General features: G+C 40.8%; 1 protein-coding gene across 1 annotated transcript in view; it reads left to right on the top strand.

Annotated features, from left to right (window-relative positions):
* LOC110430389 (translation initiation factor IF-2-like) overlaps window positions 1-27471 on the top strand; it is a 41233-nt gene extending 13762 nt beyond the window's left edge. Inside the window, exons 5-6 of the mRNA XM_021448052.1 lie at window positions 27013-27104; window positions 27348-27471. Coding sequence (XP_021303727.1) covers window positions 27013-27104; window positions 27348-27471 — 216 coding nt within the window. The remainder of the gene's footprint in view (window positions 1-27012; window positions 27105-27347) is intronic.

Genomic DNA, 27784 nt, shown 5'->3' with positions numbered 1-27784 from the left:
AGTAAATGCCGATCCAGACAATGATGACGAGAACAAGCGAACCCTTAACTCGTCCCTATTAGCAGCTTCTCCACATTGGATGATGAACCTGTTGACATGTTCCATGGTTGATGTATCGTCCTGTCCAGAAAACTTAGTGAAATCTGGTACCTTGTACCGATTTGGAAGTGGAATTAAATCATATGCAGGAGGATACGGTGTCCGATAAGAGTAAGTGTTGACTTTGGGCTTTATCCCAAATTGGTCTCTCATTACTTCAGCAATCTTATCGGCCCAATAAGCATCGGCATTTTGCCGATGAGGCGGTTGCGGATCTGGCATCTGCTGATAGGCTTCCACGTGTCTATGCGGTGCGCGATCTGCATGGAACATTGGGTTAATCATCTGGCCACCAATCTGCTGACCACCGATCTGTTGACCACCCAACTGCTGACCACCGAGATTCATCGGCTGATTGACCAACCCCTGATTCTGGAATCCAGGTTGGATTTGGCCCTGCTGAAACCCTGTAGCCTGATGATTCTGCTGTGGAAACACAAATTGCCCAGGCCATCCACTATTAACGTTCATCGGCATAGACCCTGCTGATGACTGGTAATTGGGCATCATCATTGAATTGACATACCCAGACTGAGTCATAAACCTCTGCTGCATCGGCATTGAATCTACCGATGCATTAGGCATCTGAAACGTTGGAGCTTGAGAATTCCCAGTGTAAGGTCTTGCAGTAGTAGTTGTAGTATACTGGGGACTCTGATTCATCGGCATATTTGGAGGTGCCGATGCCATAGGGGCCTTGCCTCTCACATCAGCCGTCTGAGATGTGCCAGGTGTCTTCAGTGTCAGCTCTGGGGGCATACCATAACCCCACCAGTTAGGAGGAGGGACCGATCCCGACATCGCCGATGCAAATAGATCTGTAGCAAGCTTGATTTGCTCGTCTAAAGTTGATGGATTGGATAGCATCGGCGTGGATTGTGCATTCGTAACTCCCAACGTACTTGGAGGAACAGCAGTTTCTGTGCCCACAGCGGCTGCAGCAACCGATGGAGCTGTGACCACCGGTGATCCTGGCTGATGATGAGAAGGGCCCACATAATTTGGTGGCAATTGTCCCTCTTTGAAAGTTCTAGCCACGGCATTGAAAACCGTATTGGACAGCACACCAGCTTGATTGATCAAAGCACGATTAATAGCACTATCAACCATGTCTTGGAGTTTACCAGGATTGGCTTCAAAAGTAACTTGCCGAGGTGCCGGCAGCGCTTCCTTCTGGATCACCTCGCCGCTCCTGTTTATGCTGAAGGATTTCAAACATTGCTGCTTGTAGTCCTCCATGGCTTTTGCAATAGCTTGCTTCTGCTCATCTCTGAGATTGGCTTCCGTCACCGGGATGACGTTCTCCAGATCAAACTCGGTAGTTGACATGTCGATCTTGATCTTGAAAAAGTCCCACTGGGCGTGCCAAAAGATGTGTTGGTGCAAAAGTTAATCTGCAAACACAAAGGGCTAATACTCAATTTAAACGTTAAGGCATGCCAGCCGATTTGACCTTACTATCGGCAAAGGTGATAACTCGACCACTTTGGTCCTGACAACAGCGATGCGCCCGGATGTCACGGCCAAGAGGTGATCACGCGGAACTCGAGAATACGTCGAGCTTAAGTCGACGAACTCCTAAGAACTCGTAATAAAAAGGAAAATATGACGAAGTCGTCGAAAAAGTAGATGCTGGAATATGAGTGAAAACTTGTGTTTGATTGATTGATAGATATTCATTACAAAGCCCTGGAGTCTACATTTATACCCTGCTCAAAGAGCTACAATCAGACACGACTAGGACTCGAATTCCAAATTAAACAGACTCCGTACACAAAACAAATTTAAATAACTAAGGAAAACATAAAACTATCCCTTGTAACCGACCAGGACACCGCCACGGGTTAATCGGCAATTCCCGCGGAGCCATCGGCAAACATTGATACTGGTCATCAGTTAGGAATGCGCCACCACTCCTGAACTTAGTCATACTCAATCGTCCCTTCATCGGCAACCTTCCTCATCAGCAACTCTTTGGCAGTCTAGTTACCGTTGCTCCACCTGCCGATCTGTACTCTACTGGTCCCCTGTGCACGTGTCCAAAAAACGGTGTCAACAAGTGGCACTTGATCCTTGAGTTGGCTATGGATTTCTCGTTACTCTAGGGTGTTTCTCGATACCCTAGATGGCTTGGAGTAGCGGAGGTATTGAGCTCGTGATTGGAGATTGTTTTGAGCCTCACCAAGTATTTTGTGAGGGGTTCTTGAGCCTTCTCCACAGGAGATTGCAATTGGCTACTCTAGTGGATTGCTCGTGGCTTGGAAGATCCCCATCTTGTGAGTGGATGTGCAGCGCCCACTGAGGATTTGACTTTGGGTTGTCAATTAGCTCGTGATCCATCAAGTGGGTGTATTGCCACAACGAAGACTAGCTTGCCGGGAAGCAAGTGAACCTCGATAAAAAATCATGTATCATCTCTTATCGAGGATTTCTACTTGTGTATGTAGTTGTGTTTGATTCTTGCTTATATCTCTACTCTACAATATCGGTATAAGAATCTTCACTCACTCCTTTACTTACTTGCTTGCCTTGTTTAGTTGTGTGGCTTGGTTTCTCAGTTTAGGAGTAGAGCTAGGTGTTGCCGCGTGTTGTTAGTGTAGTTGAGAGTTTAGCCCTGTACTAGACTTATGTAGGTGGCTTGCATAGCTTAGTTGTGCTAGTGCTAGAATTGCTTCGCTATTTATTTTACTAACACACTTGTTAGTAGAGCTTGTAGAATTTTAAATAGGCTATTCACCCTACCTATAGCCATTTGGACCTTACACATGTCTCTTAATTATTTTATCCACTACCTAGTTCCTGTGATTTTGTAGTTGTCGCCTCTCTCACTCGTCAAACCCTAGTGTTTTTGACCCTAAAATTTCTCCCGAGGTAGAGGAAACCACATGGAAGAAAAAATGAAGGTATGAAGTGGAGGCCACAAATTAGAGTATGGATAGTCTTAAAAAATAAGCAGGTTGAGTTTTAGCTTTCCACCATTGTAAAGAAAACTTAGAAAATAATTTTAGAAATATTGAATAAATATTATAGTTTTGCAAGATACTTTAGTTGTCATAAGCCGTTGCGTGTTTGGATAAACAAACCTTGTCATAGTTCCTAAAACCATAGTTTTGTTAAAATTGTAGCCTTTTGGAGTGTTAGGAACTCCACTCTAGATCTCTTTTTTATTTTCTAAACCACATTTTTACACATCCTTTGCTTATAAAATAGAAAACAATTGTAAGAGACAACCACATTGATTTATAAAGGTGGTCAAAAATGTCCCTACCTCCAAAAATACGAAATGATTTTTAGAGATAGTCGTGCCCATTTGTGAAGACACCCAATGACCTACCACCTCCAAAAGTTGGGTTAATAGAGATGGGCCTTTCGAGAGGTCTACCTTCAGATCACTTAAGACTTTAAGAGGCCTGCCCTGCAATAGGCCTAACCCCATTTAGTCTCCCACCAACCCTAGAAATTGACGCCTAATCCCAATTTTAGTCTTCCAGCTGCCTCTCTTTATTTCTCACTATTGACCCACTCATACACATCTATATCTATCTCTCAGCCAAATTAGATCCATCGAAAGCACCATGTCTCCACCACTGCCTCTCCTACCAGTTTGCATCCCACCAGTGTCATAGCAGACCTTCCCACTAGGGCGAGTGCACCTAGCACGCCAAGGTGGTGGTGCAAACCTCCCTAACATGGCTAAGCATGCATGATGCAAGGAGGTAGGGGTGCAGGAGTGGTGCACCAGTCAAGCTAAGTATAAGACAGCGATAGCATAGATCTCGACCATAGAGGTGAGCCCTTCATCCTCTCTCTGCCTCCTGCTCTCTCAGTCTCCTTCACTCTTCCTCTAGCAAATTTAGCGATGACAACGGGTTGTATTAATAGAGGAGGAGGTGGTGTGCCGGACTGAACATGCGATAGTGGAGATCCAACAACAAAAAAGGAGCCTAGATGAGAAGGTGAGCTGGGCGACAAGATGTCTATGGGACAAGGAGAGGAGGTGGTGGTGTAGACCCAATGGAGGAGGCGATGGTGTGGATCCAATGGAAGCAACATGATCCATGGTAGAACAATAGGCTCAATACTGGTTTGGTAACCCTTTTTGTTTTTAATCAATTTTCAATGATGGCCATGCAGCACCACCTTCACTATATGTGATTAACATCGACACCGATATTTGTATCTATCTCTCGGTAGATTTAGATATAAGTGTGGATTCATTGGAGTAAAACCACTTTTTTCAATTATGACGCCACTACTTTCTAAATCTACATCATCCAAATAAGCCCTGTAAGTTCATACTACGCTGATATTACTTTTGTAGTGTTAACACCGATTTGGGTCACACACCGATAGAAGCTAGATTGCCCGAGGCTGCATATGGCCTAGATATGCAGTGGAGGGGCAACCTATAGCCAACAGGTCGACGGGCCTGAATACACGCTCATTCTTCGCCTAAGAAACTTAACCCATGAACACTTACCGGGATGACCTGTCGAGGAGACACATGATGAGGGTGTTGTAGGATCGCAAGGCCACCTAGACGCCGAACAACAAGGGGGTTGAAAGTGATAAGGCAGAAGATAAAAAGTAATATATTTGTTTTTTGTATGATTCAACGTTGAGTACCTCAATCGGCCTGCATCTCTTATTTTATATGAAGTACAGGTGTTATTATCCCATCAAAAAACCAACATAGTACTATTTTGTTATCGTTTCATATAGCTTTCTTTAGATTGACCAAAATTAGAATGGGCTAAATCTTAAATGGGCCTGGGCCAAATTTCATATGTGCTCCTTTCATCCAATAAAAGGAGTGCTATAACTTTCTCAAGTGTCACTAGGTTTGTAGAAACTATTAGCAACTTTAAAATAAGTTTAAAAATATATTCAACCGTAATAGTTGTTTATTATAAATATTAATATTTTATATATTTGTTGAAAATTAATAATAATGATTGACTTTTCGAAAAATGGGAATAACATTTTTATAGCACGGAGGGAGCAACTAGCATCAGCTCATTGTGGCGTACGTGGTTTCACTTGGTTGTCGCCACACACACATTCTTCTAGACCTAATAATCAGCTGCGATGGCTTTGGATGCACCTACATATATGTATGTACGTACCCATGCATGTCCCAAATATAGACCGACCCCTAGCTAGCAAAAAGGACATACGGCGCAATTGTCAACAAAAAGAAAAGTTTGGTGCGCATGCATGGGTGTGTAACGCGCTGATGCATGCACGGCAAGTTGTGTTACCAAAGATAGTTTGGTGGTTGCCGCCTATAACGTGCCACGACGTGTGAGATGTGTGGCCCAAAAAGCAGCTGCGTCATAGCCATACTTTGCACTACTACTAGAGTGTATATGCACGGGCACGCTGAACGTCGTATACATCGATCGTCAGGTCTCTTTTTAACTGGCGCTGCTACGTACCCACACCTCCTACGGATGGACAGCGTAGTACGCCCACCGTGACACTGCTTTTTACATCAAAAAGATGTTGCATGTGCTGTGCACCACTGACATGCGGGTACATACATGTAAGGCCTCTTTGGAACATAGTAATTTCATAGGAATTCTATAGAAATTTTTTAGAATTTATAACTTGTTCGCTTGAGCTTATATATCTATCAAATTTATCAGTCATTCAATAATATTTTTATTTTATAATATTTTTAATTATAACTTTTCAGATAAGTGAATAAGATTTTAGTTCATTTTTCATAGAAGAAACACAGGAACAAGGAAAATCCCAAGTTACTACACAGACACTATGGAAAGGAAGGAAGGAAGGAAGAAAGGAAAGGAAACACTACAGGATCCCGTGAGACGCGTTAAGAATCGTAACAAACAACCAACACCGTCCATGAACCTTTACTGAATTGGCATGCATGGGCAGGGGCAACGACGATGATGCTCAAATGCTCTCTGCAGTGTTGCCTGTTGGACACCGGCCGGTGGTAGCGACGGCGGCGGACGTACGGCAGCAGCTCCGGTTGGGGTTGGGCACCAAAGCGTAGGTGCAGCACGCAACGCAACTGCGACTATACTCTGCCCTCCTCCTGCTGCTGCTGGTGGTGGTGGTCGTTGCCGTTTCTGTGCATGCACGCATGCTTTCTAGATCGCTCTTGCTTGCGACAGAGAGCCTGCCGGCCGGAAGGCGACGACGAGTGTTGCGATGATGAAACCGTTGTAACAACCCTAACCCAAGAGGGCCAACTTGGCCAGGGCACACGCATCATCATCAGCACTCATGCCGACCCACCATGCATCTGAAGAAAGCAACTGCTTCATCTGACCGCCTCCAATCTCTGGAAACGAAGCTGGCAGAAGCAAGAGATGCACGAGGCCGGAACGGCCGGTTCAGTCGTTTCCTTCCACAGCCGGCCCTTGCATACGGTACGGAGCATGATCGTTTAAATCTGTTAGCTATTTAATACTCTCTCTATCCTAAATTGTAAGTCATTCGAAGAATTTTAGAGAGTCAAATTTGTATAAGTTTGACCAAATTTATATGATAAAATTATTATTATTATGATACCGACTAAGTATCATTAGATTCTTCCTTAATTATATTTTCATAATATATTCACTTTACGTTACAAATCTTAGTATTTTTCTCTATAAATTTGGTTAAACATAAAAATATTTTGACTCTCCAACATTCTTGGAATGACTTACAATTTGAGATGGAGTGAATAGTTTTTTCTCCTAATAAATTAGTAAATAATACTTTCAGCTATGATTTTTCACTTGGACTTATCTGCTGAATTTATCAGTCATTTAATAGTGTTTTCCTATCACAATAAATCAGTAAACAATAATTTTAGCAGTGACGATAGTGGTAGAAGACGACGGCAGGCAGACACAGCACACCCGTAACAAACCTAGTAGTTTTAGGCCTTGTTAGGGAAAAATTTTAGTTTTGGCTATTGTAGCACTTTTATTTGTATTTAGTAATTATTGTCTAATCATGGACTAACTAAGCTCAAAAAATTTATCTTATAAATTTACAAGTAAATTGTGCAATTAGTAATTTCTTTTATCTATATATTTAATGCTTTATATATACGTCTAACGATTTGATATGATAAGAAATCTTAAAAATTTTAAAAACTAAACAAGGACTCAATCAAAAGGGGAAAAAGCGCACAATAAAATATAGATCATGCATTACCGTGTACCCGTGCGAGTGTGCGACGATACGAGATTTATCTCGGGCTGTTTTTTTTAAAAAGAATTATGGAATAAGGTTTCAGCCTCTATCATTCAGAAATAGACCTTTTTTAAAAAAAATGAAATGAGGTTTCAGCCTCTATCATTCAGAAATAGACCTTTTTTAAAAAAAATGAAATGAGGTTTCAGCCTCTATATATCATTCAGAAATGGTAGACGGTTGAGCCTGCACATATCCTCTCATCTATCTCTGATAAATCAATCCACTAGCTCCGCTCCGATCCTTTTCATTCCACCCACTGCATGCACGCCGTCCCGTCGTCGTCTCGATGGATCGTGGCCGCGGGCTCAGTGTCAGATGAGGGCACAAGCACCTAGCTTTCGTGCCCTCCAGCTGCATGCATGCAATTGCAATCTGTGCAACGACGACCGGACGAACTTAGCTGTAGACTGACAGCCTGTATAGTACGTGTACGTAGGAAAGCTACGTTCGATTCTGTCCATCAGTTGAATGGAGAAAGCTAGCACGTCTTTATTTGTCCTGACAAAACACGGTTACATATAGCCAGCTAATGCTGCCTATGGTTTAGTCCGGTAAACTTTACCACCTGTTACATCAAATGTTTGAATACATGTATGGAATATTAAATATAAATTATTTACGAAACTAAAAACACAGCTAGAGAATAATTTGCGAGACGAATCTTTTAAACCTAGTTATTCTATGATTAGATAATAATTTTTAAATAAGACGAAAATACTATAATATAGAGAATAATTTGCGAGACGAATCTTTTAAACCTAATTAGTCTATGATTAGATAATAATTTTTAAATAAGACAAAAATATTATAGTATCCGTTAAACTTTACTAACCCCAATTAAACACGGTACCCCTTAAGTAATAAGTAAGCTCGTTTATGACACTAGTAGAAAGAGGCTCATAGCTGGCGTCCCCTTTTTATACCACAGGCGGTTCCAGTTACGACGCGCCTGTGGTATAAATCGGGCGGTGTTAGAGATTTTCGGCCGCCTGTGGAAACGTTTATCACAGGCGGTTGACTTAAGCAACCGCCTGTGTTATCTCTGTATAAATACTCCTTCTTCCTCCCCGACTAGAACACAGTATCTCGCACCCACTTTCCATTGGGGCGATTTTGGAGTTCCAGATTTCTCAAAATACAAGGGGGGAGGTTTTGATCTTTATTTCTAGGAAGGAGGTTGCTAAAAGAGGTTAGTTTATGTCCCTATTGCCTCAATTTGCTCATTCTAGCTCAATTTGAGCCACTTTTTGGATCTAGGGTTTCACCATGAGTGAGAGAGAAGAATTGCTAGCTTTTTGTCTTGATTTGTTGATATGGTTAGATGGGGTTGTTTAATATGGTTGGATAATGTCTCTCAACATGTTTGTTTCTCAATTTAGCTAGTTTTTACAAGATTAAACCAATGGTGTGTTCTTGTATATTTATGTAGAGAGATAATTGTTGATTTTTTTTAATTATATGATAGTTAGGTTTTTTATTGTCACCTTCCACATCATCTATCTATTTATAATGAATGTTGTATTTATATAGTTACGCTATACTTAGGTTTTCTATTTTATGTCTCTCTCTCTTTATAAATTTTTCAATTTATTTATCAACATGTATGTATGTTTTATGAGTGAGAGAGAAGAATAGCTAGCTTCTTGTCTTTATTTGTTGATATGGTTAGATGGGGTTGCTTAATATGGTTGGATAATGCCTCTCAACATGTTTGCTTCTCAATTTAGCTAGTTTTTACAAGATTAAACCAATGGTGTGTTCTTTGTATATTTATGTAGAGAGATAATTGTGGATTTTTTAATTATATGGTAGTTAGGTTTTTTATTATCACTTTCCACATCATCTATCTATTTATAATGAATGATGTATTTATATAGTTATGCTATACTTAGATTATTTTTTAATTATGTAACTTAGGTTTTTTCCTTTAATCTCAAGCTTAACCATAAACCCTAGCTAATAAACCCAAGATAAATCCTTTGTAAACCCTTAGATCATATGAATGGTGTTTTACAGGTAGTGATGGAGAGGTCATTTTGGATATATAATTTATCAAGACTTGATCCATCATACATAACTGAGGTCCAGAGGTTTATTGATGCTGCTCAAAACCATGCTTCAAGAACAAGAAAGACGCACATACATTGTCCATGCATGGATTGTAGAAATCTTGTTGTATCTGATGACATTCAACAAATCCTTACTCATCTGGTCCGTCGAGGATTTATGAAAGATTACTTGATTTGGACAAAGCATGGAGAGGGTAGCTCTGCGCCTTATACAACTGGAATTGTTGACGGGTTTGAGTTTGTACACGAGACACAACAACCTAATACCGATGGTCTAGCCACTGAATATGTTGTGCCAAATGTTCCTGATCATGGTTTTATTGGAGGAAATGAAGATGGCACCGAAACTAACATGGCTGCGGAAGATGCAGAATTTCTAGAGGCAATGTTGCGTCGTCATGCGGAAGATCCATCAGTGTTCTTCATGAAAGGTATGGAGGCCCTAATGAAGGCAGCAGAAGAGCCTTTGTATGATGAGTCCAAGGGTTGCACCAAAGAGTTCACGACGCTGCAGTCTGTGCTAAAGTTGTTGGTGTGCAAAGCTAGATATGGTCTTTCTGATGCTGGCTTTGATGCGTTCTTAAGCATTATCGCAGACATGCTTCCTAAGGATATTAAAGTGCATGCTAACACATATTATGCAAAGAAGCTAATCAGCCCACTCACAATGGGTGTTGAGAAGATCCACGCTTGTAGAAATCATTGTATCCTATATCGAGGCGATGATTATAGAGACTTGGACAGCTGTCCCAAGTGTGGTGCAAGTAGGTACAAGACAAATAAAGACTACATAGAGGAAGAGTGTGTTGCCTCTGTGCCTAAGGGCAAAAAACGAAAGAAGGCCCAACAAAAGACCCAGAAGAGTAGTTCGAAACCCACCGGCAAAGAAAAGGAAGAAGTAGACTATTATGCGCAGAAAAAGATTCCTGCTTTGGTGATGTGGTACCTTCCTGTGATCGATCGATTGAGGTGCTTGTTTGCTAACCCAGAGGATGCCCAACTTATGAGCTGACATGCTTCTGATGAGCACAAAGACGATGGGAAGCTTCGGCACCCAGCCGATGGCCAGCAGTGGAAAGATTTCAATGAAAACCACAAGGACTTTGCTAATGAACCAAGGAATGTTAGGTTCGCACCGAGTACTGACGGAATGAATCCATTTGCTGAGAGGAGCAGCAAGCACAGCACATGGCTAGTGATCCTCACCATCTACAACCTCCCTCCATGGTTGATGCAGAAGCGAAAGTACCTTTTACTAACCATCCTTATCTCTGGACCTACACAACCTGGAGTTGATATGGATGTTTTCTTGGAGCCCTTAATGCAAGACATGAAGATACTATGGGAAACAGGTGTTCAAATATTCGACGAGTACCACAAAGAATCATTCACACTGAGAGCAATTATCTTTGTTACGATCAATGACTACCCAGCTCTCTTTACATTATTAGGGCAGTTCAAGGGAAAGTTAGGTTGTGTGGTATGCATAGATGACACCGCTTACGTGTCCCTAACTGCATCTAAGAAGATAGTGTACATGAGGCACAGACGCTTCTTATGAAAAGGACACAGGTACCGGCTGAAAAAGATGGATAAGTACTTTGACAATAATAGTGAACTACAAACTACTGCTCCATCAGGTAACAGTAAAGGCCAAAGAGTTTTCAGCATAGTCAGCAAACTCAAATTTGTTTTTGGGAAGAAGACAAAAGATGGAAAACCAAGAAAGAATGTCAAGCCAGCTCCAGGGGCTACATTCAAGAAGAAGTCAATTTTCTTCGAGTATTTGGAATACTGGCCAGAGTTAGACGTCTGCCCCGCGATCGATGGTATGCACGTTCAGAAGAACGTGTTTGAAAGCGTAATTGGCACCTTGATGGACATGAAGGGCAAGACAAAGGAAGGATTAAATTCACGCTTGGACATGGTACAATTAGGCATAAAAAAAGAACTTCACCCTGTTAGGCTAGAAAATGGGAAGTACCACCTCCCGGCAGCAAGCTACAACCTCAACAATGAAGAGAAACATGAGATGTGTGTGTGTTTGAAGAAATTGAAAGTCCCATCTGGATTCTGCTCTAGCATACGGAGTATTGTGTCAATGAAAGACCTTACACTCACCAACTACAACTCACATAATTGTCATGTCATATTGACTACTTTTCTCCCTATTGCCATTAGGGCTATAAACCCAGTGTGGATAAAGGTTGCAGTTACATGGTTGTGCTACTTCTTCAACAGGATCTCACAGAAGGTGATTGAACGTGATGAGTTGGCGTCTCTTAAGGAATTTGCAGTGGAGACAGTTTCACAGTTTGAGATGTGTTTCCCCCCAGCATTCTTTGATGTGATGGTTCACCTTGTGGTGCACTTGGTTTCACAAATAGAGGCATTGGGTCCCATGTATTTACATGAGATGTGGACGTATGAACGCTTCATGTCAATACTAAATAGCTATGTATCAACTCGTGCTCGTCCAGAGGCGTCTATGGTAGAGGGGTACTTAACCGAAGAGGCCATTGAGTCCGGAGGTCCATTCTGCAATAGGGTCCTAAAAGACCAAGTTGCAATAGGTTTGCCTCCGTCATGACACGAGGGTAGGCTGAATGGAAGAGGTAGGATGGGAAAGAAATCATACGTCCCAAAAGATTACAATTCAGTCCTCGAAGCACATCACAGCGTCCTGCATCAGCTCTCGATAATGGAGCCTTTGATCAATCTACACATTGAAGAGCTTCAAAAACATAATCATGGGCACACAGATGAGTGGATAATGAAGGAACATAAGAATCATTTCACCTCATGGCTAAGGGAGCAGGACATTCCAGATGGGGAAACACTCGAGGATCGCACCATCAAGGTCTTGGCATCTGGGCCATCACGCCAGGTCACGACTTGGCAAACCTATGACATTAGTGGCTTCACGTTCTGTACCAAGTCCAAAGACCAAAAGAGCATGGCACAAAATAGTGGTGTTCGATGCGACGCCTTAGACTCTGAAACTGGTGAGGAAACAACTTAGTTTGGCTTCGTTGAGGACATATGGGAACTAGACTATGGTACATTTCAGATCCCTGTATTTCGGTGTCAATGGGTTGAAGACAAACATGTCACAGTGGACAACTATGGGATTAGAGTTCTAGATCTAAGCAAGGTAGGCTACAAAGATGATCCATGGATAATGGCTAACCGTGCTGCACAGGTCTTCTATGCTGAGCAGGTCCTCTCTCCCAATGATAAGAAGAAAATTACGGACCATCCAAAGCACATAGTTTTCCCTGGAAAGCAACAAGCCATCGGAGTTGATGGTGTATCTGACTTGGATGAATTTAACCAGTTCAGTGACATGTCTCTCTTTGTAGACGACCATCCAGTAAAGATAAGGAATGTTGAGCGAAGCATTCCACAGAGCTCGTTGCCCTTGGTGCGTCACGATGGACAAGGAAGAACAGTAGCTGCATAGATTTTATTTGTCATTTGCCATGTAATCTATTTATGATAAAATGTGTACCTTATGCTATGTGCCCTTTTCTATTTCTACATGTAAGGGTTACTAGTGCCATTGATGTCGTATTGGTCTCAAACTTTTACTAAGGGTTAGTAGTGCCATTGATGTTCAATCCACCAAGTTTGAGATTTTTCTGATGTGGTTTGTTACTTTATTCGGTTTAATTGAATTTCCGTGCGACGTCACCCACTAATTAGCGCTTCAACTAAGTCTACCCCTGAAATGACTCTAAATGGTGCCAAACTTCTCCACAGGGTCTTATATACCATAGGAAATAAAACTTCCTTGTGGTTGGTGGAAAAACCTAGTGGGATCTATTTTTCATCTCATTTAGCACAAAGAAAAATGTAACAATAGCTTGCATGACCAGAAAATCCTAAGATCTTGTGTGGGGTTATCATTTGAGTGTAGAAGCTTGCCAAAAAAATTTCAAGACATTTGGAGATAGGCATAACATACATGCTTCACAAACGTATAACGAACTATGCTCAAACATATGAGTTCCTCACATTTATATTGTCAACGATAAATTGCATAAAGAAATATATTTTTCATAGCATTTACACACTACAATAAAGCTAACAAAATTGGATTTACATTTTGCTAGTATTCCTAGAATTATTTATGTATTAAACAAGATATGAGGCACATATTCAATTTAAATCATTTTAAATAAAGCTGCATACAAAAGTACCTCAAACATGAAATTTCATATTTTTAACATGTGTTTCTGGTCAAGAGGAACACAACAAAAATTTTTTCACTAATTTAGGACAAATATTTTTGAAGATATAATTTTTTAATCATTTAAATAATTTCTAAAAATATATATAACGAAAACTTTAAATAAACTGAAAATCCATTTGTACAGGCGGTTGGCTTAGTCAACCGCCAGTACAAATGAATTAGTACTGACGGTTGGCTTAGTCAACCGCCTGTACTAATGCATTAGTACTGGCGGTTGACTAAGCCAACCGTCTGTACAAATGGTTTCTACAGGCGGTTGGCTAAGCCAACCACCAGTACTAATGCCACCCTATATAACCCTGGGTCTTCTCCGTCCGAAAATTTTCTAAGTCCTGGCGCCCTGTTCATTCAAACTATGCCGACAGGTTGCCGAAAATCCACGCTGCCATAGCCGCCTCGCCATAGCCACCGTAGCCGGAGCCCTCCGCCGTCGACGCCGAAGCCGGACCCCTCCGCCCACGACGCCGTAGCTCTGCGGTGGTGAGCTTCCCCTCCTCGCGCTCTCTCTCTCTCTGCACGTCTGCGCGCGGCGGCGGCGGCAGGGCGGCAGCGGCAGTGGTGGGGCCGGTCCGTGAAAGGGCGGGCGCGGTGGTGGCGGCGCGGGCGGCAGTGGTGCTGCGCGGGCGGGCGCGGTGGTGGCTGCGCACGGACGGGTCCGGCCGACGGAGGCGGTGCGCGGCGGCGTGCGGCCGACGGAGACGCAGAGGTTAGGGGTGACCCCGACACGTGGGGCCCACCTGCCAGAGAGGGAGACGAAGGGGAGAGAGAGTCACGGGCTGGGCCGACTACTGGGCCGGTAAGGGGAGGGAGGGGAGATTTTTCCTTTTTTTTACTTTAGTAATTTATTTGTTTAGTGAAATTGAGTAAAACCATAAAAAAAATAAAAATTTAGAGAATTTTATTATGTAATTTACATGTAATTTTATTTATAATTATTATTTCATATGTGGTTATGTTGTATAGAAATATATGTATGTATTATTTGTGTAGAAATATATGTATGTATTGAAACCATCATATTAGTGTATGATATATTAGTATATATATTAGTGTATGTAAATTTAATCTGTTTATATATGTAGTAGTGTATATGTAAATCATTTAATATATTAGTGTATGATATATTATGTATATATTAGTGTATGATATATTAGTGTACGTAAATTTAATCTGTTTATATATGTAGTAGTGTATACGTAAATCATTTAATATATTAGTGTATGATATATTATGTATATATTAGTGTATGATATATTAGTGTATATATTAGTGTATGTAAATTTAATCTGTTTATATATGTAGTAGTGTATATGTAAATTATTTAATATATTAGTGTATGATATATTATGTATATATTAGTGTATGATATAGTAGTGTATATATTAGTGTATGTAAATCATCTAATTTTATGCATAAATTATATAGATTTCTGCGATGAGTTCTCCGCACAAGGACGAAGCACTGCAGTCCCAACCCACAGAGCAAGTAGAAGGGTCAACTGACCCTATGCAACTCATCCAAAGAAGGATGGAAGGATGGATTCGGCCCTCAATGGGCAAATGAGTATAAAAAACATGATCGGTACAAGGATCAAATGGCAAATTATTTTCAGGAAGAGGCTAAGGAAGACTTCCAAGAGATGATGGAGAAGTTGCTAGAAAATCCTTCTCCTGAGTTGATGCAGAAACTAGCGAGTGCCATGTCAAATGCAGCTATCGAAATGAGCACTCAAGCTCCCCAAATGCAGCTAGTCCCAGTGGTGTCGCAACCGTTGGTGGCATCAAGTGAAACAATCATTCCAAGCAATGTCGCATCTACGGCAAATAAGGATCACTATCCAGTTGACGACATTGTTAGTTCTACACCTTGCTCCCTTGTCATAAGATATGGGATTAACAATCATCGTACAAGGGAAGTAACCATGGGCAAAGCGATCCCAGGAGGACCTAAATACCATGGTGCTGACATCCCTAAAGACTACTGTAGAGTAGAGGTATCAACCGTGGTCCAAGGATATGAGGACGAGATTCTAGACATCCCTGGTCCCGAGGACATTGTGAAACTGGGACAGGCGATAAACAATTTCATCCTATGGCCTCGGAGGGACGTGCAACTAAGGGAGCCACCACCACCCTCTCGAGAGATGCCACTAACCCAAGAGCATGAGATTTCTGAGCTAGCAAAGTCAGAGGTGCCGGCGCCTAAGGTCATAACTCCTGTCAATTTCAAGGTGCCAACTGCAGAAGACTACAAGACTATCCCCAAAAAGTACGTGTGGGGAAAGCCTCTACTCAGTCGGACCAAACTTATGAAGAAACCAAGTGGTATAAAAAGGTTTCATGACTGCTACATGAGAGCCTCTTCTGCTGGCATCGACACCATAAGCATGCGCATACCACAAATAGCATTTCTCAGCTAGAGTACTAACAAATGCATGCTTACATTTGATGACATGTGGGCACTGATGAACCACGAGATGCTAGATGTACAGATCGTAACGGCATTTGCATTGTAAGTGTTACATAGTTACACACATTGTAGTTGCATCAATTTTCAATGTCTGACATGCTTCTGTCTTGCAGAATGTTATATGATCAATAAGATATGTATTTTGGTTCGGACCTAAATTATTGTGCCGAAGAAAGGAATGCCTATCTCTGCCCAATAGATATAGCCGAAGATCGGCACACATTCCGGATCGGGAATGACAGCACAGAGGTACAAGGTTTGGAAGGTGCAGAACGGGATGAGAAACTCCGAAAGTTGAAACTTGATTTTGAAGCCAAATACGCCTTCTACATTGGACATTCACTAATAAAGTTTCAAAACAGGAAAGCGGTGGTGGCCCCGTACCACTTTGGGTAAGTGTGAGTTTACAAATATCTATCTAAATTATTTCAATGCATAAATGCATCATGGATTTAATTCGAGCAGGAGGCACTGGATATGCTTCATCATTTATCCCAAGGAGGGAAGCGTGTTGGTACTAGACTCCGCAGATTACGCGAAAGAAAGCTATGCTCCATTCATCAAACTGCTAGAGCTGTAAGTCAAGCTATGCATGCATACTTAAGCATAGTGAGAATTTGACAATAACATGGTGATTCTATTTGAGATCATAGGGCATACAGGTTCTATAAGATAAATCATGGAAAGTGCGAGTCGAAGAGACCAGGGCAACCATTAGAGGTTATACATAACTGGCCGGTACGTATAAAAATTTACTATTATGAATACAAATCATACACATACGACCACAGTTGCAACTATAATTAAATAACCACTCTCCTGTTATACAGAGCATGAAGCAACCACCGTTATCTGTCCTCTGTGGCTACTACGTGTGCGAGAACATGAGAGAAAACGGACGATATGCAATGAACCCTGACAAGGTAATATAAGTAATAGTCTATTAAAGTTGGAAGTCATAAAATATATAATGTTTATAAACTTTCTTTGCAGGTATATAAGCAAGGGACGGCAGAGCGCATGGACGAACGTGCTTTAGACAACATAGTTGAGGACATCTGCTCGTTCATCATAAAGCATGTCATTCCACGTGAAAGCAAATATCATGATGATGAAAGCCAAATTATCCAGGCCAGAGTTCCGAGTGCTAACAGAGATTAGTAAGTCAAACTTACTAAAGAGGGTTATTAGAGGACAGAAACAAACTTTAATGTATATATATATGATGTGTGATGATGGGTATACTCTTGTAATTAACTTTATATCTTTGAGCACCAAACTTTAATGTATACAAATGTATATATGAGATGAAGTATTTAAATTACATGTTGCTATGTTAGAAGACCAACCAATATCAATATATTTAAATAATAACAATAAAATAATAAATAAATAAATAGATAAATTAAAAAATAAATAAATAAATAATACATATTTTAATAGGTTTACACAGGCGGCTCTCTTTGGAAACCGCCTGTGTAAAATGTTTATACTGGCGGCTCTCAAGTGACCGCCCGTGGAAATGGACGATTTGTACTGGTCTCCAGCGCAGGCGGATCCGGAAAATACCTGTAGAAATACGTTACCAACCGTGTATAGTGTACCAATAGTGCGACAAAGGCTAGACGACCAGCGTCGATGGATCCAACTCGCTCTCTAATGCCCCGTAGCATCTTGCATAGTACTGCGTACACTAGTGCTGTGTACTTGTGGTTATTATGCAAAGCACGCAGAAAATTTTAGTGACCCCTGAAAGTGATTTGTGATGCTACTGAAAAGGAAATGTGAGTAGTAGCTAGCTATATACAGTACTAGCTAGTGGTAGATACGCTAGAGGAGTCCAGCTCATGTGTAACTGGCATCCCCGCTTTGGAGCTGGAAATAAAACTGTGATGTGGTGTACGTGTGCTCGTTCGACTACAAAACATATTGACCACATTCTAATTTATAAACTAGTATATGAACGATCATATATCCTGTATATCAGTGATTTTGTGGAAATTAATTAATAATATATACTGGTCTAACAACTCCTGCTTCTATATGGATTAGTGCGAGACATAAACTACGTGAAAAACCCCTCTAATATGGAAAGAAAAAATCACGGACGTCAGCAAGTAACACTCCTCACTATTTTCAAGAGTCAAGTTACAACACCGTATGTCGGCTTACAAGAGATGATCAAGGTAAAACCCTAATCTCGGCCCAAGCCTCCAGCTTTCGACGGGCCTCTGCTTCGCACTGTCAAAAGAGGCCAACGTATGTGCTGAAAGCATCTAGGCTTCTAGTGAGTTTTGGTGATTAATGATAATGTTTATTACTATGACTAACGTGTGTTTTGCAGAGGCAAAGTCATTTGAGTTAGGTCATGGTAATGGTGATCGATGGACTAGGACGTTCATGCCGACTTAATGGCGAAAATCGTTTCGGTTTTCAAAGGATTGTTGGACATCGTTAAGACTAGACTAGGTCTAAGTGTCATATGGTGTTGGAGGGCACTTAGAGTAGTTTAGAACTTTATTTTTTCTTTGACCGTACTATTAAGGGGCGCATTGAGCGGGTAGCTTGACCTAGACAAGGCATTAGGTTTAGGTTTGGTGCACACTTGGTAAACCTAGCACTAGGCAGCTCTGAGAAAGTCCTCAGATCGAGGGAACCAAACTTCATTTTGGAAAGTTTGCGATTCGACGAAGTTTTGGTAGAGAAAGTTGCACCGGACGCAGCAGTGCCACTGTTGGCACGTCCGGTGAGTGCTGACTTGAGTCAGCGCGTCACAGTGCCTAGGGTTAGGCACTGGACGCACACACCGGACCCGCCGGAGTGCGTCCGGTCCCTTACCCAGAGAGGTCTGCAATTCGCCCTATCACCGGACGCTGTCTGGGTGAGGCACCGGACCCTGTTTGGCGCGTCTGGTGCTTGGCGGTTGCAAGTACAACTAGCCGTTAATGGGGCACCGGACGCTCTGCGGAGCGCGTCTGGTGCAACATTGAGCGCGTCCGGTGCACTCGTTTTCTATGGAATTCGAGTGGCCGGCCCTTGGACTTGATGGAGAGTATTTATACTCCTCCACCTCGTCCATGTGAGCTCTCTTACCCATTTGTTCAGCTGAGAAACAACTTGTGGTGTAAGAGAGAAGCAAGAGCCTAGAGAGGATTGAGAATTGAGAGATTTCTTGAGTGAATCCTTCTCTAGTGAGTTCCAAGAGTTCAAGTGTGCATCCACCACTCTCTAGAGCCTTGTTTGGGTCAAGTGAGAGTTCTTTGCTCGTTCTCTTGGTGATCGCCATCACCTAGACGGTTCGGTGGTGATTGGAGGCACGAAGACCGCCCAGAGTTTTTGTGGGTGGCTCATGTCAAGCTTGTGAGCGGTTTTGGACGATTCACCGCGATGGAGTGTCAAAGAATCAGCCCGTAGAGAGTACTTGGTCCTTGCGCGGACCAAGGGGGAGCAAGGCCCTTACGCGGGTGCTCCAACGAGGACTAGTGGAGAGTGGTGACTCTCCGATACCTCGGCAAAACATCCGCGTCCTTCTTGTTCTCATTCTTTGCATTCTAGCACTTACTTTCAGTACTTTACATTCCTATAATTGCCATGCTAGAATAGGATTGGAACTAGGTTGGAAAACTTTTATCGAGTAGCGCTCTAGAACACACTTAGACACAAGGGTTGAATTTGAGCTTACAGGTTGCTTAAATTTTTAGAGAAGCCTAATTCACCTCTCCTCCTTCTTAGACATCTTGATCCTTTCATGTGCAACTGAATTTGGAACATATTCAACATCTTTTTTGTTTTCTAAACTTTGTATTGTGGGGTTTTTTTTAATAAAATCTCAGTAGGGCTCATACTCCTTCTGTTTCATAAAAAAATGTTTAGATGTAAGTGGATATGCCTACATGTGAACACTTCCCAGTTTACCGTGTTTTGAAAAGAAAAATGATGGGCAAGTATTTTTCTAAAAGCATTTTCGAACGCTAAAATGCGATGTAGTAAAAAGAAAACAAGGCAAACAGTTAAACTGTTGATCGATGTCGTTACGACAGCAAGGTGCTGAACGAAAAACAGTGTAGCCGTGTCCCATATGGCACTGTTTTGCCTTGCCATCAACGAGCGACGCATCCTCCAACTTTAGGGATCGGGAGGCACGCATGGCCTCAGCAGTGCTCTGCAATTGATGAATAGGCTTACACCGACAAGATTTGAATGCAACTTTTTGCCAAACTGTCCTAGACTCCTAGCTAGACCGACACAAATATTTCTACAGATTTTTCCTTTCAACTCGACATTTTAGAACCCCCAACGGATATTTTACATGTCACGTATTTATACTCCCTCGTGTCCATCAAAAGTGTATTTTTGAACATGGAAGTATTTTAACTATTGATCTTTCCTTTTCTTATCATTTTTAAGGTCAGTCTCAGTGGAGAGTTTCATGACGTTGTTTCCAAGACTGTCATGTCATGTGAAATGAAATAAAACTTGGATGAAACACCCACTCTCAATGGAGAGTTTCATTTCATAGTTTCATAGGCATTTAATTTCAAGACTCATAGAGAGTTGGTAACCGTGCCAAGAGAGTTTCATCTAGATGAAACTCATTTCTTCTCTCTCTTCTCAAATACACTGTCGTGTCATCAAAAAAGCCTATGTGGCAACCTATTTAATGTAAATGAAACTCAAATGAAACTCCCATTGAGACTGGCCTAAGGAGTAGTTCCGGCTTTTGCGGTTGCAAACCGTCAAGTTCTTACAAGTTTGCAGCTCATCTGTTGATTACATTCGAAAGAATAAGGCCTTATTTAGTTCCAAAAGATTTTAGATTTTAGTACGATAGCATTTTCGTTTTTATTTGACAAATATTATTCAATTATAGATTAAATAGATTCAAAAGAATCATTTCGTGATTTATAGGCAAAATGTGCAATTAGTTTTTGTTTTCATCTATATCTAATCACTACTAGAGAACAGATCTTTCGTCGATATGCCAAATGAGCTTTAGTCCCGACATTTTTGGCGCCCGGGACAAAAGAGATCTTTAGTCCCGGTCTCGGTTGGTAAAGCCAACCGGGACTAACTGTCCCTCCCCAACGGCTCCGGTGTCAGGCGCTGTTGGAGAGGCACCTTTAGTCCCGGTGTGTGTTACAAACCGGGACTAAAGACCTACCTTTAGCCCCAATTTGTGACACTAACCGGGACTAAACCTTTTGTTCCGGTTGTTGGCACCAACCGGGGCTAAAGGTAGGTGTTTAGTCCCAGTTAGTAACACCAACCGGGACTAAACCCTCCCCGCTATAAATTGAATCTCCCTCCTCCCTTCTTCCTCTCCCTGCCCGAGCCCGAGGTGCTTTGTTCTTGCTTGTTCTTCCATTGTTCTTGCTTGTTATTGCTCTCATCTCCCACGATCGATCCATTTCAACGCTTCTACGCCGTCGTCGATTTGTTTGAAAGGTTGCTAGCTTCATCCTCCTATGTTTCTCACTGCCATACGTAATTTCATACTGGACATATGTCTATTTTAATTATTTCATGTTGCTATCTCTCCAATCATCATCTTCTCATGTTTGAATTTTTTTGAACGATGCTAAGTGTGTGCCCGCTAGAAACTAGTATACACAAATCATTACTACTATGTATACATGAATCATGTTTAGTTCTATTATAGATATTATAGAATATTTTTTACTTTAATATGGTCATGTTCTTATTTTAAAATACTAATAATATAATTTTTGTTGTAATTGTTAAATAAATTGTTTTTCACTTTAAAAATTCTTGAAATTAATTTTCTTTAGTGATAAAATTATAGCTTCTAATAGAAAAATTACAATTCCATGATAATGCAGATAATAGCACGCCATTGGATGTACAATGTCGATCGCCGCTCCAACGAGTTCATTGAGGGCGTGCGAGAATTTTGCAGAGTGGCAGAGCAAAATAAGCGGGATGGTTTTATGTGTTGTCCATGTGCCGTGCGTAAGAATTTGAAGGAATTTTCAAACTCAAGAGAAATTCACTTGCACTTGTTCACGAATGGTTTCATGCCAAACTATATTTGTTGTACCAAACCTCTTGATCTAGCTACTCTACAGAACGATGTGGTTCAATGTCTTGTCAGCTTTGAGTTGGTGTTTCCTCCATCTTTCTTTGATATCATGACACATCTCCTAGTTCATCTAGTCAAAGAGATTCATATTCTGGGTCCTGTCTTCCTACACAACATGTTTCCCTTAGAGAGATTTATGGGTGTACTGAAAAAATATATTCACCAGCGGGGTCGGCCAGAAGGAAGCATCAAGGGATACGGGACAGAGGAGGTCATTGAGTTCTATGTGGACTTCATTCTGATCTTGACCCGATTGGTCTTCCTGAATCAAGGTATGAGGGGAGACTCGGTGGAAAGGGTACACTAGGAAAGAAAACATATATCAGCCAGGGTGATGATTTATTCAATAAAGTGCACTACACAGTCCTTCGAAACTCCATTGTGGTGGAACCCTATATTGAGGAACACATGGATTTTGTACGATCCGAGAATCCTAGAAAGAATGAGACTTGGGTTACGCGTCATCACATGGAAACATTCGGTGACTGGTTGCGAAAAAAATGCCAGGGTGATAAAGATATTGGAGATGAACTTTATTTGTCGGCTAGGCAACCAGCGTGGCACGTCCTCACGTACAAAGGGTATGAGATAAATGGAAATACATTTTACACCGTATCACCAAAACAGTGGTTTCCGTGTGGATGCCACGGACACGAATGGGGACAGGCACACATATTATGGTCGTATAGAGGAGATTTGGAAACTAGACTATGCACATAATTTTAAAGTCCCTTTATTCCGATGCCAATGGGTGAAGATGAAAGGAGGGGTATCAGTCGATAAGGAGTACAGAATGACAACAGTGGACCTCAACAATATTGGATATACAAACGATCCATTCGTCCTCGGTACTAAGGTGAATCAGGTGTTCTATGTGAAAGACATGTCTACAAAACCCAAGAGAGGGAAACAAGATGAGAAAACACCAACGAGCCAAAGCGACACATCGTTCTTACAGGGAAACGAAACATCGTGGGAATTGAAGACAAGTCAGACGTGTCAGAGGATTATGAAAAGGATGAACGGATCCCACCCTTCTATGTGGCCAAAGACCCTAAGCATCATGCTCGCTGCAGAGGACACTCCATGGTTACGGAATGATCATAACCAAGGGCATTACGTTAAGAAAAAGTTTACCACTGTGCTAGCTTGATAATGGTAGTGATTTGTACTTGACATCTTGTGTAATATAATTGTAACATTATGTGTAATATAATTGTAACATCTTGATGTGGATTTTGAACTACACTTGATTATGTGTAATATAATTGTAACACTCCATGGTTACGGAATGTAATATAATTGTAACATCTTGATGAGTGGAGCAATATTGGTATTCATGAGTTTTTCATTTGAGGCCATCCATGGTTTTGAAAATTAGCGTTAGAGCTCATCAATATCCAAAGTTTTTATATAGACCATTTTTCCATTTGAAAAAGTTTATTTAAACAATACTCACCAAATCTTGAATCTCACACAAACTATATGAAACTATACGTGGGAAGTGTGGATTTTGAACTACACTTTGCCAGCACTTTGTCAAATGTAAAAATGGTCTATATATGAAATGTAGATCTTGATGAGTGGAGCAATATTGGTATTCATGAGTTTTTCATTTGAGGCCATCCATGGTTCTGAAAATTAGCGTTTCGCTATGAATTCTTTTAAATTTCAAAATTGAGTGGTCCAAACTTTTTCAAATGAAAATGTGACCATTAGAGGAAATGTAGGTCTTGATGAGTGGAACAAACTTTGTATTCATGATTATTCCATTTGAGGCCATCCAGGACTCGGTCAAAGTGTGTGTTTGTGAAACCCACTGTTTTGACTTTGGTCAAACTTGGTCAAATGACCCATCTGAGTACTTCAAATGGAAAACTTTTGAATAACAAGTTGTTAGATCTCATCAAGACCTACATTTCATACATGGATCATATTTTCATCTGGATAAATTTGATCGAGTCCCAGGCACTTGTTTTCAAATTCGAAGACGGGCTTTGGTCAAACTTGGTCAAACGACGGAGAAAATGACTTGGAAAGAAAATCTTTTGAATACCAAGTTGTTAGAGCTCATCAATATCCAAACTTTTTATATAGACTATTTTTTATTTGGAAAAGTTTATCTAAACAATACTCACCGAATCTTGAATATCACACAAACTATATGAAACTGTACGTGGGAAGTGTGGATTTTGAACTACACTTTGCCAACACTTTTTCAAATGCAAAAATGATCTATATATGAAATGTAGATCTTGATGAGTGGAGCAATATTGGTATTCATGAGTTTTCCATTTGAGGCCATCCATGGTTCTGAAAATTAGCGTTTCGCTATGAATTCTTTCAAATTTCAAAATTGAGTGGTCCAAACTTTTTCAAATAAAAATATGACCATTAGAGAAAATGTAGGTCTTGATGAGTGGAACAAACTTTGTATTCATGAGTTTTCCATTTGAGGCCATCCAGGGCTCGGTCAAAGTGTGTGTTTGTGAAACCCACTGTTTTGACTTTGGTCAAACTTGGTCAAATGACCCATCTGAGTACTTCAAATGGAAAAATTTTGAATACCAAGTTGTTAGATCTCATCAAGACCTAAATTTCATACATGGATCATATTTTCATCCGGATAAATTTGATCGAGTCCCACGCACATGTTTTCAAATTCGAAGACGGGCTTTGGTCAAACTTGGTCAAACGATGGAGAAAATGACTTGGAATGAAAATCTTTTGAATACCAAGTTGTTAGAGCTCATCAATATCCAAACTTTTTATATAGACCATTTTTCCATTTGGAAAAGTTTATGTAAACAATACTCACCAAATCTTGAATCTCACACAAACTATATGAAACTATACGTGGGAAGTGTGGATTTTGAACTACACTTTGCGAGCACTTTGTCAAATGCAAAAATGGTATATATATGAAATGTAGATCTTGATGAGTGGGGCAATATTGGTATTCATGAGCTTTCCATTTGAGGCCATCCATGGTTCTGAAAATTAGCATTTCGCTATGAATTCTTTCAAATTTCAAAATTGAGTGGTCTAAACTTTTTCAAATGAAAATGTGACCATTAGAGAAAATGTAGGTCTTGATGAGTGGAACAAACTTTGTATTCATGAGTTTTCTATTTGAGGCCATCCAGAGTTCCAAAATTTATCTTACAACTTTTGAAAATGTAAATTTCAAATTTATACAATCAATGTCGCGCATTTGTATAATTATTATTAAAGAAACAAAAGTTTAACGTCCAAATGACCCAAAAACCAAGTATCTGTCTAAAGCCAACATTTTTTAAAATTTAATTGGCCAATATATTTTTGCATTAACACAATATTCATTATGAATAACATTTATTTTGAATAATATAAAATATTTGAAAAACAATTGGGTTAATAATTTTTATACTGAAGAGTAGAGCAGAATAAAATTAATGTGTATTTTTTAAACAATTTTATCAGATTTATTTAATTTATAATACATTTAACAATGTAAAGGGGAGAAAAGGGAAAACCAAATTATGACGCCTAAACTGGCGCCATAATTTGGTGAAAACTCTTTAGTCCCGGGCGCTAGCTCGGCCCGGGACTAAATGTGCCCTGCCCTATAAAGGGCAAAGCCCTTCTTCTTTCTGCACACTGCGCCCGCGTCGATCCGTCATCTTCGATCCTCCTGCCGTGCCCTAACCGCCGCGCGCGACCCGTCGTCTTCTCCGCCGCCGCTCCGTCGTCCTTGCTCCGAGCGCCGCCTCGAGGACGCCCCGCCGTACGTCGCGCGCCCGCCGCCTCTATCCCTCTCTCTTTCTCGTTCTCGCGTGCGCCCGCCGTCGCCGTACACCGTGCGCCCGCGCCGCCGCCGTCGTACGCTGCTGCGCCCTCCGCGCCCGACAACGCTGCGGGCGGGGGGCAGTGGCACGGGCCCCACGTCGTACGCCGTCGGGCACGCGGCCACGCGCGCCCCCACTGGCGGCGCAGCCCGAGCCTCCCGTGCGCCCGAGACCCCGTGGGCGAAGAAATAAAAATGAAAAAAATGAAAAAAATATGAAAAAACAAAGAAATAACTTTAACTAAATATATAGTAAAAAATAAAACCTAGTTCTAACACACTAAATATTGAAGTAAAAAATGAAAAAAATATGAAAAACAAAGAAATAACTTTAACTAAATATATTTAGTGATGTGTCACGTAATATATATGTGATGTTCTTTAAATTAATTAGTGATGTTCTATAGTGTATTTAGTGATGTTCACGTAATATATATACGATATTCTTTAAATTTTTTTCTTTGTTACATGTTTTTATTTTTTTTCTTATGCTTGTGCCCTAGTTATTATTTGTATTACATTATATATTTATTTATTTTCGTGTATATTATAGTACCAATTTCTTATGAATCTAGAATATTGCCTCTACTCAAATTCATATATATATATATTTATTTTCATGTATATTATAGTACCAATCCATGTATATTATAGTACCAATTTCTTATTTATTTTCACGTAATATATATACGATGTTCTTTAATGTAATTAGTGATGTTCTATGGTGTATTTAGTTTTTTTCACGTAATATATATGTGATGTTCTATAACATATTTTAGCGATATTCACATAGTATACATATAGTGTTCTATGATGTATTTAGTGATGTTCACACAATTAGGGTACTGTAGTATTTTCGTTTGTTTGTAGCAAATTAGTTTTTGTTTTCTTCTATATTTAGTGCTTCATGCATGTGCCACAATATGTAAATGTGATATGATATTCATTCCCTCTTTCTTCCTTTGTCCAGATCAACGTCTCTCTGCCGTCGTCACCGAAGTCCCCATCGAGTCTCCGCACCGACCGCCGTCTCTCCGCCGTCTCACCGCCTTCAAACTACAGGTATGTCTAGAGATGGATCTATTAGTGATACAATTAGTGCTATAATTAGTGGTACAATTAGTGGTACAATTAGTGGTATAAATTAGTGGTACAATTATGATATATTTAATTGTTAGCAAATGATATACACTAAACCCTAAACCTAAGCCCTAAGCCCTAAACCCTAAACCCTAGTTTTATATATTGTTTCCTTGTCAGGTATACACAATAGTGCTAGTAGTCATGTGTCACATATTTCTGCAGAAAGGCCGACCCGAGAGAACATGAAGAGGAAATGATGAACCTGATCTGCGGTCCCAATGAAGAAGTTTATCACGACGATCGCGAGGGCGATGAGAACCCTGAGGGCATCGATGACTGCTCTTAGTATTTGGTCGACCCGAATGAGCAAGACAATGCTGGCCAGCAGGTCTGTAATTTGGCAGTCTCCTTTGTTTTTACAGATATAATTCAAAATAATATCTTGTATTAAATTGTCTTGTTTCTTCCTACATATCCCTCTGGCTCGACGACAACCACGGGGACCAGCCGGAGAGTACGAGGCCCGAAGAAGCCTATGGAGGGCCGGTTAGTAATCTCAGAATTCGAGGAAGCAACAGGCAAGCCACCTGGACCCCATTCAAGGGCCTTCGTCTACCACTTAGGGTACCTTGTCCGGGATAGGATCCCGATTAGTGTCC

The sequence above is a fragment of the Sorghum bicolor genome, chromosome 9 (genome assembly GCF_000003195.3).
Source record: "Sorghum bicolor cultivar BTx623 chromosome 9, Sorghum_bicolor_NCBIv3, whole genome shotgun sequence".
Lineage (NCBI taxonomy): Eukaryota > Viridiplantae > Streptophyta > Magnoliopsida > Poales > Poaceae > Sorghum > Sorghum bicolor.
Note: the sequence above shows the minus strand (reverse complement) of the source record. Positions and strands in the feature narration are given on the sequence as shown.